This window comes from Nestor notabilis, unplaced genomic scaffold (assembly GCF_000696875.1).
Source record: "Nestor notabilis isolate BGI_N333 unplaced genomic scaffold, ASM69687v1 scaffold5998, whole genome shotgun sequence".
In the NCBI taxonomy this organism is placed as follows: domain Eukaryota; kingdom Metazoa; phylum Chordata; class Aves; order Psittaciformes; family Psittacidae; genus Nestor; species Nestor notabilis.
The window spans coordinates 4,013-20,346 of NW_009939577.1; the positions used below are offsets into that span (position 1 = coordinate 4,013).

The 16,334-nt window shown below is 45.0% G+C and overlaps 1 protein-coding gene across 2 annotated transcripts in view; it reads left to right on the top strand.

Annotated features, from left to right (window-relative positions):
* Positions 1-1,909: 1,909 nt before the first annotated feature.
* Positions 1,910-16,334, top strand: part of MAP3K3 (mitogen-activated protein kinase kinase kinase 3) — a 27,421-nt gene continuing 12,996 nt past the window's right edge. Inside the window, exons 1-6 of one of the 2 annotated variants that reach the window (XM_010019935.1) lie at positions 1,910-2,005; positions 2,322-2,411; positions 5,550-5,590; positions 9,238-9,337; positions 10,580-10,693; positions 13,404-13,524. In XM_010019935.1, coding sequence (XP_010018237.1) covers positions 1,910-2,005; positions 2,322-2,411; positions 5,550-5,590; positions 9,238-9,337; positions 10,580-10,693; positions 13,404-13,524 — 562 coding nt within the window. The remainder of the gene's footprint in view (positions 2,006-2,321; positions 2,412-5,549; positions 5,591-9,237; positions 9,338-10,579; positions 10,694-13,403; positions 13,525-16,334) is intronic. The other variant, XM_010019936.1, reaches the window with a different exon arrangement.

The following is a 16,334-nucleotide window of genomic DNA, read 5'->3' on the forward strand; positions in this document are numbered from 1 at the left end:
GCACATAGTGAAGTCCATAGTGGAGGTAGCTCTGCTCTAGTGTTTGGTACTCTCAGAATGCTGAAGTAGAACTTCTGGGCAGAAACTGTCAGTTGTGGGCTTTGCTTCTGACTTAAGTTTTAGATGATGCCCCCTTACAAATAGGTGTATTTCCCTCCTGTTTTGCTGCTAAATTGTGGTAGCCGTCACTCCCAATTATTCTTCTGGGCATACTCAGAGCTGATCTAATCACTGCTTCAAATTTCATGCCTAGACTACACTCCAGTATCAGGAAGGATTTAATTGGATGTATTACTTGCCAAGGAAAGGATGCTGTATCTCTAAAACCTGTTGTATCTTGGTACGTCAGATAGAAGCCCAGGAGCCTGTCAGCACTGTGTCCAGCTGTGGGGAAACAGCACCAGAGGGACATGGGTCTGATGGAGCAAGGCCAGAGAAGGCCACGGAGCTGCTGCGAGGGCTGGAGCAGCTCTGCTCTGGAGCCAGGCTGAGAGAGCTGCACTGGGGCAGCTGGAGAAGAGAAGGCTCCTCAAGGGGACACCTTAGAGCAGCTCCAGTGCCTAAAGGGGCTCCAGGAGACCTGGAGAGGGGCTTTGGACAAGGGATGTAGGGACAGGACAAGGGGAATGGCTTGAACCTGCCAGAGGGGAGACTGAGATGAGCTCTGAGGCAGAAGCTCTTCCCTGTGAGGGTGCTGAGGCGCTGGCACAGGGTGCCCAGAGAAGCTGTGGCTGCCCCATCCCTGGCAGTGTTCAAGGCCAGGTTGGATACAGGGGCTTGGAGCAACCTGCTCTAGTGGAAGGTGTCCCTGCCCGTGGCAGGGGTTGGAGCTGGAGAAGCTCTAAGTTCTCTTCAACCCAAACCAGTCCGGGATTCTCTCATTCTATGTGTGTGCCAGCAGCAGGTCCTGAGTGATCCCAGCAGATGTGCTGTGTTACACTGGGAGCACAGCACATGAAGCAGCTCCTGCAGTCCTATTTTGACCTTAACCTCATGTGTCAACTTCTTCTACCTTTTGCAGTATGGAAGCATTTAGGATTGTTGTGGTTACAAAAGTAAAAGATTCTTTTGAATAGCTTTCAGACACTCGGAAGAACACTTTAAATTGGTTACATCAGGAATCTTCACTTCAGAAAGTCATTTGCAGTCAGTTGGATGTATAAGAAAAATCTTAGTGTGTGGGTTTTGGTGTCCTGCGTTTGCAAGAAGCCTTGAACTGAACCTGCTGCTCTGCCAGCAGACAGGGTTCTCAATGCTCTGCACTTCAGGTCTGTTCAGTAGATCTTGAAGCCTCATAAAATGGTCTGAGCTTTGATCCACCAGCTTGTTTTGGGGGCAGAGAGGAATGCGTTGGGGAAACCAGTGCAAGAGGGTTTGTATTCAGGGATATTCGAAGGTGACTCTATGTCCAGATTCTCATTTTTCTCTCTCCTGGCCATGGTTTGTTCCAGTAGGAAGCAAGAATTCTGAGTTAAGAGGATATAAAATTAGAAAGAACAGATCCTTCCCAGGTTTTCCTTGGCAGAAGCACATCAGTTTGCTCTTCCTACATGCCCTCTGATGATCTAACACATCTGTCCAAGTTGTGCTGCTGGTTGTGAAGCTGTTTTAACAGAACTAGGGGTCGGGAAGATTTATTCTAACCCTTACTATGGCCAGATCCTTCTGTGACATTGGACAAGTGACTTAAATGTTATCTGTCTCTTTACTCCTTGATGTTATTAGGTTGACTTTGGGCTTTCAATGACTAAATGAAATTCCAGTGTATTTGCAAAGATCCTAAAAAGGATTGTCTCTCTATGAGCCAGCAGAAAACAAGTGCAGGTGTGTTACAGTTGATTCTCACCCAGGCAACTTACTACTGAAATTCTTGTGCATCACAGATGAACAAGAGGCCTTGAAATCCATCATGAAGGACCTGGTAGCACTCCAGATGAGCCGACGGCACAGACTGACTGGATATGATACCATGAAGAATAAAGACACTGCTCACTCCAACAAACAGGTAATAAACCACTTGGTGAGTCCTCAAAATCATTATGTGGAGGTGGAAGGGGCAGAGTAGTTTAACAGTGGGTCTGTTGCCTCTGGTCTGTCGTGGGCTTACACCAGCCAGAGCATCACCAGTGGATTAACTCCCTGTTCTTGCTCTGGCCACGTTGCCAACTTGGTAGCTCTTTGCTTACCTTTATATTCTGCCTTTCCCTCCTCCCATGTTTTAGGTGGGATTTGGTCTGTGGAGATTAGATAAAAGGTTTTCCAAGTGGTTTTCTGGTTTTGTGATCATATTGCCTTTTTCTTTTCAATGCCTTCTGTTAAAGAAGAAACACAATGCCAGCAGTCCCCCCGTCCTGGGCAGCCCTGCAATCACCACCCAGTGTGCCTCTGCAGTGGAAGAGAAGAAAATCCCGGTAAGAAAACTGGTTTCCTGTTCAATATTAGCAATTATAAATGAGGAGCAGGTTTGAAAGTTGTGCGCAGTGACCTTTATGGAATTCATGTAAGCAGGTGTGGGAGGCCAGGAAAGCTTTTCTTTCCTCATTTTGTCATGATGTAGCAGTATGATGCACTTTTCATTGCAGTGGAAGTAATACTTCAATTCAAAGCAGGGAATTGAAAAGCTTCATGATGAAAAGGAATCAAGTATTTCCATGTCTGATGCAAAAGGAAGTCACTGCAGGTTAAAGCTGCAGAAAGCAGTGTCTTGGGTTCAGTTGGATAATGAACTAATGCTGGTCTCATCTTCACATGACTCGGGCTGCATGTGAATACAGAATGAAGATCCTGGTAAAAGGTCATTCAACTGAAGTTGATCCAGGAAGAGCAGTGAAGAGGATTGTCCAAAAGGACTGGCTCTAGTGGAACTGTACTAAACCTGGAGTGAAAAAGGAAACAGCTATTTGCAGGTGGATAAACAGAGGCAGTGTCTTTAATGGGGAGGATTCTCTGGAGTTACCCATCATACGTCACATGAGGATGGGAATGAAACTCGCCCCTTTTGGGTATGGAGATGTGAAGTCCATTTTTCCCAAAGAAACACTTTTCCCAAGGTAGTAAGTGGCAGGGTCAGTGCTTTAAAGTCTCTCTAAGTTCATCCAACGTTGCTGGAGACTCTTTTTGTAGAGAGGACTATTGCATTGGCTTTCTGGTAGAAAGCAAGGACAGAATGGGATTGCCCTGTCAGTATATGCTGCGTGTCATCTGAGTGAAACACTTCAGTGCAAAAGCAACAATTTCAGTCAAGACTTGGTGTACATTACTGCCTGAATTAAATCAAGTTACTGGCAGTTAGACTAATGTTAGTTAACAGGAGAAGTTGCCTGTATCAGTAAAGTAACTCTTTCCAGGTTTATTCATATTACAGGCTTAAGGTTTTTGGAGCAGGCTTTAGAGTTCATGTCTGTCTGTTCCTTATGCTTTGTCTGCTCATAATCTCCTTGTTCAGCTGGGAGCTGGGATTTCCTTGAATGTGCCGGGCAAATCCGTAGATGGAGGAGTACAAAATCCTTTCCAAATCACTTTGAAACATAAATTCAGTGCTGTCTTAAATCAAAATCTGTGGTCATTGTTTATGATGCAGCACCACAGAACTGGAATGCCAAAGTGCTAAACTTGGATTTGCTTTTTTACTCATCTCTTAGGATAGTTTATGTGAGTTGCTTTAAAAAATGGCTTATACAGGTGGTAGGTTCACTGCTTTCAAAGGAAACCAAAAGCACTTGATGTTTAACTCCTCCAAGTTCCTTCTGAAATGTAAAAGCCAAGATCACTTTGTACACCTTTTCTTAGACACGAATGGCCAACGTCTGATCCTTTCGGAAGAAACATCAGGAGAGAGATGCCAAATTCCAACCACCCCCCTTCCTTTTGTTACAAATTAGAGGTTTGAAAGCACACAGTGGAGCTGAGGAAGGTATTTCGGGTTGCTTAGGTACCAGCAAGTGGAAGAAAGGTTTCCAAAGAGCCTTAATTTCCCAAACATCTGAATATAAAGGGATCATTCCTCCATCTGTTATGTGCAAGAAACAGCTGTGCCATCACTGGCTGGCTGGTGGGCATCTTTTATAGCTCCTTATTCCTCTGCTGTCTGTTGCATTTTTATCTTTACTCTTCAATTAAAATTACTTCTCTTTCTCTTCCCACGTTGGAGAAAAAGTCTTTACTAGAGCTCTGTGTAAATCACCCGCAGAAGAGCGCTGCTCTAATGGGGACCCTCATTTGTCGTGCTCAGTTCTGTAGCCAGGGTGCTCCTGCAGGAATACTGTGTACTCGTGGTGAGTGCATGGGTCCCTTTGAACTGCATTCTTGACCACTGGGCCTGCCAGATACTTCCTCTAGCTGAAGAGCATTTCCTGGCCCCATTTTTTTGAAGTTCCTCGATGTATGATTGCCTATTGTCTAAGGCTTTCACAGATGGCTTAATCTATTCCAATCACACAAATCGTGCAGCAGAAATGATGGAGTCCCATCAGATCAGATTTTTGCCCTTTTATTTTTATCTTTGTGACCTAAATTGGGATTTGAACTTTGATCTCCAGAGTTGACAGTTCAGAGCATTGACTCTTCCGTGCCACAGAGCATCTTTGGAGTGAAGTGCATGGGTTGCATGGTCAGTGCTTCTAACCAGCTGCCAGATATGGATGATGATCCCTTTGCACTTTAATAGTCAACTTCTTTGTAACTTCAGAGGTTGGAGTTTCAGGTGCTGTGTTTTTGCAAAAGCAGAGATTTAATCTATGTTTTAAGAATAAAGAATGTAGCACGTTCCCTGGATCTCTCTCTTTTTTCCCATAGAATAAAACATGGTTGCTTTGAGAATGCACAGAGAAAATCGGCTTCGGTTCAGATGAATGCACAGTTGGGCTCTAGTTAAGATTTTGCCATGCAGTGTAACAGATAGATTAGATTTCCCTATAGTTCCTCTGTTTAAGTGACAGTTAATTAGAATTACAGCTTAGTTTTATCATAGAATCATGGAATGGTTTGTGTGGGAAGGGAGCTTAAAGCTCACCCAGTCCCAACCCCTGCCACGGGCAGGGACACCTTCCACTAGAGCAGGTTGCTCCAAGCCCCTGTGTCCAAGCTGGCCTTGAACACTGCCAGGGATGGGGCAGCCACAGCTTCTCTGGGCACCCTGTGCCAGCGCCTCAGCAGCCTCCCAGGGAAGAGCTTCTGCCTTATATCCAACCTGATCTTCCCTGTGTCCTATCACTACAGTCACTGATGTCAGCCCGTTTAGGCACTGGAAGCTACTCTAAGGTCTCCCTGGAGCCTTGTCTTCTCCAGGCTGATTTTACTCCCTTCCTTCTCTTTCTCCTTTGGCAATTTCTCCATTCCTTATGGTGTCAGCCACTTGTCCACAGTCTGCTTCAGCTTCCATGGAGAAAGTCATCAGACTTGTTGTGTCTTGGTTAGCCTTTTGAGGCGGTGATGCCAACAGCTATCACAAACTGACCTGCTTTGTGTTTGGGCCTTAAGATCATATTCTATCCCATTCGTGCGCTGTTGTGTGTGCACTGTGAACTAACCTTTTGTTCTCTCTCCTGCAGAACGATGTAAGGATCAAGTTTGAACACAACGGGGAAAGACGGTGAGTCTGTCTTCACTACTGGCATCCTTTGCCTTGTAGAATAATACAGTCATCAGTAATTTAGGTTCAGTCTTTTTTTGGCTTCATTTTCCTTGTTCCTGAATGGAAAACACACAGGAAAGGCAGTAGCAAACAGGCCTTACACAGCTCGGTGTGTCATGCAATGCTTTCCTTTGATTTATATCCACAAGAGTTATTTGTGAGTTGCAGTAACATTAAAAAGCTGATAGTCTTATTTCAGATATGTTCCCTTTTGGTTTCATTTAATTAAAGCCAAATTAGTGGCATTCTTTTGTAGTTTCTCACTTCCTGATGACCTCTCACTATCACTGTCCTGCTGTGGCTGAGCAACACATACACCAAGGGAGGATTATTTCTTCTTATTGGTGTTCCCATGTTATTTCACCTGATTCTTGATTTTGAGAGACTTCCTATTACCAAAACTAGAGTTAACTGAATTAGAATCTTCAGTGTTTGCAGTGGATAAAATTGCCCAGATATTTCCAAGGAGGTCTCAAAAAGACTCTATTTGCCATCTAATTGAGAGGAGCTCTAGATACTGTTGTGTGGACACACAGGAAGGCTCCAAGCTTGTTTGCAGCCTCTTTGAGGCTGCTCTTGAGGTCTCACTGAGGGGAAAAAGGGATCCAGCTTACTTTCTTGAAGAAGTCAGTTGCACTGTAAGCATGAATTTACGTGCTGCTCTTCACAGACATCCTATGGGAATCCTTTGGCTTCTCCCTTCCCTGATACTACTTTCCACATTGGAGTAGGTCACGCTTCACAATGAATGCCAATTTAATGTTAATAGTAGCACAGTGCACGTTGGACGTAGTGAATGAGCTGCCACCTTTGCCAGCCAGATCTTCTCAGCGCTCTCCTGTATCAGAGGCATTGTGTGGGCTACAGCAGAGCCACTGTGGGACGTGTCACAGCTTCTTGTGATACCGTGTTAGGACAAGGGGACTCGGAAGCGATGTCTTGTCCCACGGAGCTGTCATCATGCATGTCTTCTGTCTGAGTGCTTTTCAGATGGCACAGAGCTCAGGGAGAAAGAAAGGGTGGGGTTTTTGTCTGAAGTAATGTTAAAATGAAAAGGTTGATTGTGTGTTAGTCTAATTATGCAGTTACCCTCGCCTGAATTCCCCATGCCCAAAGTGGTATGCAGTTACAGACAGCAAGCTTGCACTGAGAATGTAAGTGTGTGTGCTTGGTTTCAGAGGAGCTGCCAGATCTAACCACAAATATTTAAGGTGGTCAGGCAGGAATGGGCTCCTTAAACGCTGCAGCCCATGATTTTGTGTTAGAAGAGTGCACAGAGGTTTTTAAACTAATAGAGTTTGTGGCACCTGAGAACAGCACTGCTTTTGAATGCATTGAGTGTAGAATGGAAGCCTTTATAAGGGGCTTCAGTTCAACTGAGAGCTAAATTACATTTGTATGGTGCCAGAGTACTGTAATTTCATGGATGGGTTTCTTGGTAATATGTCGAAAATGTTATTGTGGGCTGCTTTTTAACAAGGACAATTCTTTCTAAAGAGCTGAATGTTGTAGGTCTGGGAGCAAGATGAGCCCTTCCTGGGAAGGGGCTGAGGAAGCCAGTGAACACTGGAGCTATTTAAGACAAAAGCTGCATATTGTGAAAGGATACCCAGTGCTGGCAAAGCATTCTGATGGACATCTTGGCAACTGAGCCTTCTATCCAAAGCATGAACTTGTGTGAGCTTCCCCAAAGGTGATTTGGGGTTTCACTGAGCTCAGAGAGTTGCCCTTTTGAGTGAGATGGGTCTTGAGTTTCTGTGGTCCATTCAGGTCTTCCTGTTTCTGCTTGATGGTAAAATTGTTAAACAGTGCTAATAATCAAGCTTTTTGTGGCAGGATTTCAGCTATGCCAAAGCAGAGTTGTTTCGGGTTCAAGGAGAAGGACTTGGGTTGGTTGGTTGACAAGAAGCTCCCCATGACCTGGCTTCAGTGTGTGCTTGAGCCCAGACCCCCCCCATGTGCTGGGTGCACCCCCAGAGCGTGAGCAGCAGCTCAGGGAGGGGATCCTGCCCCTCTGCTGCGCTCTGGGGAGACCCCCCCCTGCAGCACTGATCCAGCTCTGGGGAACAGCACAAGAGGGACGTGGAGCTGCTGGAGCGAGGCCAGAGGAGGCCCCGGAGCTGCTGCGAGGGCTGGAGCAGCTCTGCTCTGGAGCCAGGCTGAGAGAGCTGGGCTGGGGCAGCTGGAGAAGAGAAGGCTCCTCAAGGGGACACCTTAGAGCAGCTCCAGTGCCTAAAGGGGCTCCAGGAAACCTGGAGAGGGGCTTTGGACAAGGGATGGAGGGACAGGACAAGGGGAACAGCTTGAACCTGCCAGAGGGGAGATTGAGATGAGCTGTGAGGCAGAAGCTCTTCCCTGTGAGGGTGCTGAGGCGCTGGCACAGGGTGCCCAGAGAAGCTGTGGCTGCCCCATCCCCGGACGCGGAATTTGGACGAGCCTGCGTTGGTGAAGGGTGCCCCTGCCTGTGGCAGGGGTTGGAGCTGGAGGAGCTTTAAGCTCCCTTCCAACCCAAACCAGTCTGTGATATGATATATGACATGATATGATAGGACATGGTACGAGTTGCAGCAGTGTGGTAAGCAGCTATCAAAGTGGTTTAATAGCTTGCAGAAGGATGGTGCCTGTCAACTGTGTCCCAGAGCTGTTTGTTCAACCTGCGCCCAGTGAAGACACCGTGTGGCCTCGTGGCTCATGGAAGCAGATGGTGAGAAGTCTGGTTGCAGGAGCCCCAAGGCAAGAACAACCAACCATCTGGGCCTTGTGCAGCAGAGAGATGAAAAATGGGTTTCTGAGCAGTTGATGTCCTTGGTTTGTTAGAATAGTGGGTTGTAAAGTGTAGTTCGTGTTTGAATCCTCCGGTTCTTGTCCCAGGATATTTTACTCCCTGATTCTTCTGAAGAGGGTGAAACTTCTGAGTACTTGGCAACTTCCTACACAGGAATTTTGCAGCAAAATCAAGGGGTTTAGATGCTTTGCTGGAACTTCATATTACTTCTTTGCCTAAACCATTCGAGTTTCTTTTCCAAGGTAGGCAAAACAGCAACAAAACCAGACCTTGGGAAAGGGGGGGGGGGTTCAGATTCCTTTGTACCTCCTGCTGATGCTTCCCTCAGGAGTTCAGGACTAACTTTGCTGTGGGAATGTTTGTTGAAACCTTCCAACTGGAATCCATCTTGGAGGGTTTTAGGGAGCCCCTTTTGGGTCTGGGTACTGGCCTACTTAAAGCAAACACTCATTTTGTTCTTTTGGGCCTTCTGCAAGGCTGAATGCAGCTCTCACTGAATGTGTTTGTGTTTTGTGCCTGAGGCAGTATTCTTTAAGCCAAAGTGCATAGGAGATCCATATCCTGTTATGTAAAAGACATTTGTTCATAGATACTCTTCTATCCAGGGACAAAGGCATTCCCTCTGTTTGGTATCTTCAGTTGAATATTGCATTTTGAAATGGGCCGGAGCTCAAGAATTCCTTGTCAAAATGATTAACAGCAACTCAAATTTGAAAGGTTCACTTCCTGCTTGAGGATGAAAGGAGAACATTCAAATGTGTCTTTCATGGCTTAGCCATCTAATTTGATTGCATTGTCAGGGATATCTCTTTCATTCCAGAATTATCCCATTTGTCCGTCCCGTGCGCTATGAAGACGTGCAACAGAAAGTGAAAACAGCCTTTGGGCAGCCACTGGACCTCCACTACATGAACAATGAGGTACAGAGCGTTGTTCTCAGTGCTCAGAGCATGTATCTCACTCTCTGGGTGACACCTCCTTCTCCCATCCCAAATTCTCTAGCCTTAAATTTAACTTTCAGTTCTTCCCTCTAATACCAACCACAACGGAATCACTGCTTGGGAGGAAAACATGCTGATACTGACAGAACATCACACTGTGTGTCTTGCATGAGCATCAGCATCTTGCTTCCTTCTACTGTATTTCTTGGGAGACTCTCTTGGGCAAGTAGAACCAAGGTATTTGAAGTATTGTGACTGTTGAAAGCAGCTTCTGCAGGCCAACAGATGTACAGTCTGAGGACTGCAGGCAGTCCCAGAGCCATTTCTTCAGCTGCCCGATGGCAGAGGCAGTATTTTGTGGTGGTTTGTGCTGACCAGCAGCAGCCATCCAGCCTTTTGTAACACACTTACCTCCTGCTGGCTGCAACACTTGCTGCTTATTGCCCAGCTATTAGAGGAACAAGGGGAGTTAGAGAACAGGGGGGCTCCTTGGTGTGAGTTGTGGTGTGTGGGCACTGTCATTGGTAAAAGAAAATGTCACAGGGAATAACATTTGTCTCTGAGGAACTGGGTTGTCCATGTTAATAATCTCAAGTGTTTTGTTGGCTTTCTCACTCTGGACACCAGGCTTTTCCTTGTTTCTTATTGTTGTGGTGGTGCCCTCCTACCGTTCAGGACTAAGAGAGATGCAAAACCCCATTCACCAGCAGGAGCTGGACAAAAAGGAAAAAGGTTCTTCAGTGTTAATAACATGCACATTTCAAGATGTGATTGGAATAGAATAGAGGGTGTCTGAGAATAATTCCATGGGGTCTGAGTAAGTTTTAAATCCTTCTTTGATACCCTCTTTAAAAGTCTTCATCTTCTTCACACCAATCATTTTCCGAAACCCAATTCTCACTTGATCATTAGATCTGGATTTGTAAGTATTCTGAGACAATGTTCTCTTACTTGTTCTTTGCAAACAGTAAATTCAGGTAGCAATTAATATTGTTGTGGATGGTACAAATTCCTCCAAGGAATGGGTCATCCATTTCTTTGGCATGGAATAAAAACCTTGCTAAAAAGAACAAGAAGACCTTTCACTGTAATGGAATAATTGAGCCATCAGAATGCTATCTTACATTCGGGGGTTTTCCCAATGTCTATTTAAATACCTGTTGTAGGTTTATATTTCCTGTCTTTTCTAATGATTTTTTTCCCCTGTTCTTTATTTTGCAGCTGTCTATTCCTTTGAAAAATCAAGATGACCTGGATAAAGCAGTAGATCTCTTAGACCGAAGCTCTAATGTGAAAAGCCTTAGAATATTATTGCTGTCTCCAGACAGAAACCATGTAGGTAACAACTTCTGTGGCTGCAGCAAAATGAGGGGTTTTTTTTACCTTTAAGCCTCTGAAACTTGATGTTAGCACCCAATAACTGTATTCAGAAAACACTTCATCAGTTTGCTTGGCAGAATACTTATTTTACCTTTGATTAATAGCACATTTGAAAGCATGTGTTGCCTTTCGGAAAGCACAGGTTGTCCTTGCAGACAAGCTATTAACACTTTGTTCCTGCATGAGGAGCCTGAGGGCAGCTCCCAATGGTTCTTCATTCTGTAGCCTTGAATCCAGCCTTACTCCCTGGAAACTAAGTTGCTTTTTGCTACTAATGGTGTATTCACACTTAAGATGAATTTGATTGTGTCTCGCTTCACTTTCTGATACCAGAAGTGACTGTGGCAGTGAGTGTCAACAGAGTTTGTTCTTTTCAGCAGAAAAGATCATGACATGAGAAGTAAGTCTTGAAGTCAAGCTCCCAGAGGTGCCTGTTTTGGTCAGTGATCTGAACCACAAGCTGAAGAGGGCAAAAAGAGTCTGAACTCTCCCTTATTCCTGATCTGTTCCTGGAGAACTTTGTTCACTCAACCAGTGCCTGGTTTTCAGAGTTAAGGTCATACAGCTTTTCAAGCCAAAGACCTTGAGAGCTTAGATGTTTTAGCTGCAAATTACCAAATTCTCTTGAAGAGACTTGAAAGCTCTGTTTGTAGCAGCTTGTTCATCTTGAGTGTTCATCCCTGTTCAAGTTCCACACCTGTAATCCTTGGAACTGTCAGGAGAACATAAATATACTTCTCACTATATGATAGTCCATGTTAATAAAAATACAAAGACCTTCAGGAGTGTTAACAGACCTTTCCCAAATAACTGGATGCCAAAAGCTGGAAAGGTGTAGGAGGGGATGATGTTCCAGTTACTGGCTGTTCTGAAGACAATACTTGGCAAGAAGGCCTTTGGTCTGACCTAGCATAGTCAGACTTTGTCCTGTGTTGTCAGGAAACAGTCTGTAAAAGGTGGCCTCAACTTCTGCTATAACACAGTAAAACAATCCTGGTTTACAGCCCTTTTTTAATTTCAGTGTCTGCAGACAGCAAACCCGATGCTAAATGATAGTACCCCAACTTTACATAAGCCACTTAGTAAATCTCATCCCTGCACAGCCAGGAGCCAGCACTGTGGTGGTGTCCTTTTATTAGCTGTTTTTTCCTCTTTTGCTCAAAGCAGAAACAAACAGCAAAGTCTTCAGTAAGTGCCACTGTTTCCCCCTTCTCCTCCAACTTCCTCTGCAGCTCTGGACAGGAGAGCCCTACATGTGATAAAGCAAAAGCCCACAAGTTGAAGGAGGTTTCTTGGCTGCATGATCTCATCCCACTGAGGGAGTGGGAAGCGTTATTTTTCCTGAAGTACAGGATGCAGATTTTGTTTTGGTTGTGCTCTTTTTTTTGCTGGGGATGGAAAGGTAATGCCATGACTTTGGCACATGTATCTAAACCAAATTAACTCTACAGCAGTAGCTGTGTGCCTAGTACTGAGATCCTGTGTTGGTGAATAGCATTTATACTCATCTGGCTTGTGCCTGTTTCTGTGGCTCACTTGTGCTTGCTTTTATCAAGCAGTTCACTTCTGGTTTTGGTCCTTTCTTTCTCTTTGGAAACTAAGGGAAGAGCTGGTGAAGTTGAACATCTGCAGTACTACAGTCAGCCTGTCCACAGGAGTTGGTGGCACCTCTGCACCCTTTATTCAGCTCCCATGAGTCTATCCATGGTAGAGGTTATGTCATGTACACCATGCTCCCTCCTTACCCTGTGCAAGGAGAAGCTGGTGTCCTGTTCAGTCCTCTGTTAAGAGCCCTTGTTCCCTGTATCACCCTGTATCACACAGAGGTGTTGGCTGCCTGAAGCTGCAGCCTCGATAGTTCCAAGTGAGCACCCTTGGGAGTCCATGGTGGCTTTGCAGTTACTCGTGGCACAAAGGCAACAGTTCTCTTGGGCAGCATCCTACTGCCCTCAATTGCAAACCCATCCTGCAGTTCCTCTTCCTACCAAGCATGCTGGAGTTATGCCTTCTGTCTTGTGAAACAAGTCAAGGAGAACTCCTTTAACGTGTCTCCTTTCATTCCTTTTCCTGCTTTGAATGAGCTGAAGGCACCATGGAAAAATGATCCTTAATGATGTTATGTCTAGGGAGGGCTGACTAAAACCAGCACAGCCAGCATTCATCTTGGCATCTCCAAACCTGTTCTGCTCTTAGACTCGGTAGAATTTCTTTTCACTGAGACCATCTGAATTGTCAGTTCACTTTGTAAAGGTTGCGGGGAGTCAGGTTAGTGTCTGACTGCTTCCAAAAGGTGCAGGGCTCAGAATTTCTCTCTGCTGGCCAAGGTGGCTGATAGAAACTGTAGGTTCTTCCATGTTCTGGTCTCTGGAGGTGTTAGGAGCCCCTTCTTGGTTTCACAGGTGGAAGACAAACATGGAGGCTTGTCAATCCTGCATTGGATTTGAGGCTGGAGGGGAGCATGCTCTAGTTGTTTGACTCCTGTCTTACACCAGAACTGTAAAGTTTGCTCTATTGCTGCCTTTATTGTTTGTATTCCATGAAGTTACTAAGATTTCAGGCTCTGGAACTGTTTCTCAGCTACTTCCCTGCTACTAAACATAATGATAGTTTTGAAACTGTGGCCAGACTGCTCCTGAGGCTCATTTCATTTTCTTTTACCCAACAGACCAGTTCTTCACCCCATTCTGGACTGCCCAAACAAGTCAGGATTAAAACTTCCCAATCTGTGGGGGATGTGAGCACACCCTATCAGCAGCCAGAACCCAGAAGCAGGCATCTGTCTGTCAGTGAGTACTTTTGCCACTCCTTTGGTTTGTGAAATATGTCTTTTGGGTGCAAGGATTTATGGTATAGTATTTAGGAAAGCCATGAGAAACTGAAAGGTTATTCCAGGACAAAGCAGTTCATTTTCAAAAGCTCTTAGTATATTTACAATAGAATGTTTCAAAGTTCCTTACTAAGTTGTTGAACAGCTGAGGAGCTGCTAAAGGGGATGTCCTAAAGCCAGATTCATTGAGGTTAGACATTTGGAAAGCTTAAGCAAGTCCATTAAGCTTTTTATTTAGATTGGCAATTCCAGTTCATGAAACCTACATTTGATTTGGGGTTTGCTTTTTATGTTGGGTTTTGGAATCTCTCCTCACTCCTGTAATGAAGCATTTTAGCAGCAGCACAGGAATTGCCACTGCATATCCAACCTGTGCCCTACATGCTGCATTCCCCACCCCTTCATTCTCATCACTACCAGATGAGCACAAGGCTCAGATCATAGGTGAGTGGCACAGCTGTGCAGAAGGTAATGAGAAAAGTGAGTAATCTGTACCTTTGTCTCATTTCCTTTGTGTTTCTGTTGGCTTAGTGAACTCACGGCCAGTGGAAAGGTCTGTGCAAGACTCCTCTAACTTTTATGCCTTTTCTCTCTGTAGATTTGTCTGAGTTGTCCCAGTTTGTGTTACAACCTCCTGGATAACTCTACAGTCCTACTCAAACCCGTGGTTGAAGGCTGCTCAAAGCAGCATTGAAACAATGCAGTGCAATCTTAATGTCAACTAATAAATCCATTTAAACTAGAATGAACAATCTCCCTGTTGGGAGGTCTAAACTGGAGGCAGATCCACACAGTTCTGACCACAAGTAAGTGAGAGAGGAAGCTCAGTAGAGAAGGACTTGAGAATTAGATCGGTAGTTCCGAATACTAGACTTGTCTAGCAAACCTGCTTGTATCCTGTCTAGAGTCTGCTGATCCTCTTTTGTGCAGTTTGCTTTTATGAAGTAGCAAACAAAGAAGTGCTGAAAGCTTGCAAAGTACGTGACTGAAACTGGGACAAAAAGAGTTTTCCATCCTTTCCAGTTGGAAGTTAAGAATGAAAGGAGCACCATTCCTCGCTCCTGTGAAGAAGGCAGAGTATCCGTGCAATGGAAATGTGTCTGAACACCACATTTCTTTTTGTACAGACAAATTCAATGCCAGAAATACTCTATTAACAAAAAAAAATCTCCTTTATTGGCATTCTGAAGTATCCAATTACTGATGCCAAAGCTAACAGACTGTACCGAGTGTCTGTCATGGGTAAACTGTATAGTAATAAGGGGCCCCTTCTGTATTCCAGTTGTACAGACTCTTTCCTCTTATCCCAGCTTATGGGTGCTTTTGGTTACCCTGTCATTCATCAATCAAGGAAGCATTGGTTTTCTTTGCTGAACATGTCAAAGTACCAGACTGTTACATTATTAAGCAATCCAGAAGAGTTCCAGTTCTGTCAGAGGTCTGATAGTAATTTGGCAGTAGCTCAGTCTTCCTTCTCTTTTCCTATCTTTGATTTGGAAAAGGATTGTGCCCCTGTTTTGTAGTCGTTCAGGCAGAGAGGCTTTTCCTATTTGCTACCACAGCAGAAGTCAAAAGCAGCATTCAACAAAGGTTGCCTGCAGGCAGGAGATGTATCTGTAGTTCCTGTCTTCTAAAGTGGATGGGCCTCAAGCCTGCTGTCACCAAGGCAGAGGGTTGGAAGTAAAGATAACTTTTAGTTTAAAACACGAAAAAAAGCAAAAAGCTGCTCAGCATTCTGGCAGCACTTGTGTTTTTTCCCCTCACTTCCTTTGATATACACTGATTTAGTGCCGACTTCCTTTTCCTGCCCAGTGATGGTGGCCTTTCCACAATAGCAGCTGGGCCGATGCCAGCGGGGCTCGGGCTCCCTTTGGCCAGCCATGCCATTGGATAGGAAGGAGTGAAAGTGTGCTCCCGGCCTCAGTGCAGCCCCAAAGCACACTCTCTTGTTTATCTCCACACCAGTTGGCCTGTAATATCATGTGAGCCCTGCAGAGCCACTTGGCAAATCAAGTGGTAGCTTTAAGCAATAGGTTATTTTGGAGCTCACCCCCTCCGTGCACTCTAAGCCAGCATTGAGTTGTTGAGTTTCTTTTTCTTACTGCAGTCCTCCAGAAGATGTGTGCCCTGCTTTGCAGTGAGCTTCTGCTCGTGTTTGCCTTCACTCTGTACTACAATAACTGCTGTAGAAAATATTTTCCTTGGGAGAGTATTTGCTGATCTTCACCCATCTTTCATAGCACCTGAGTACACACAGATAATGAAAGGCAGCGTGGTAAAGAGCACAGATCTTAAAACGTGGGTGACCTTGAGTAGATTGGCTGAACCACAGTGTATCTTGGAGCTCCCAGGGTGACTTGGTGGGAGCTGCAGGTGGATGGGTCACTGCAGAAAGGGATTTTGTATTTTCCTCTTTCTAAAGTGTCATCAGCTTTGAGATCTGCACGTTTAAAACATAAATCCATGGGGTAAAGTTGCTCTCAGCGGGTAGCACAACACAAACTCTTCAGGTAGTACTGTGCACAGATGAGTACGATGTTTTTCTCCCCCTTGGGCCCCTAAACATCCTCTCTGCCCATCTAGCGACCTCACCTAAGTAACAGACACTGCAGAATTGACCTCCGTGGGATTTTGCCCGAGCTGCTTATATAGCTTTGTTTTCACACAGTAAAACAGGCATCTGGGGGTTCTTTACAAAGGTGACAGTGCTCCCATGTGATCCTGAAATTGCTCAGTGTGCATATAATCAGCTCATTATGACCAGCAGGA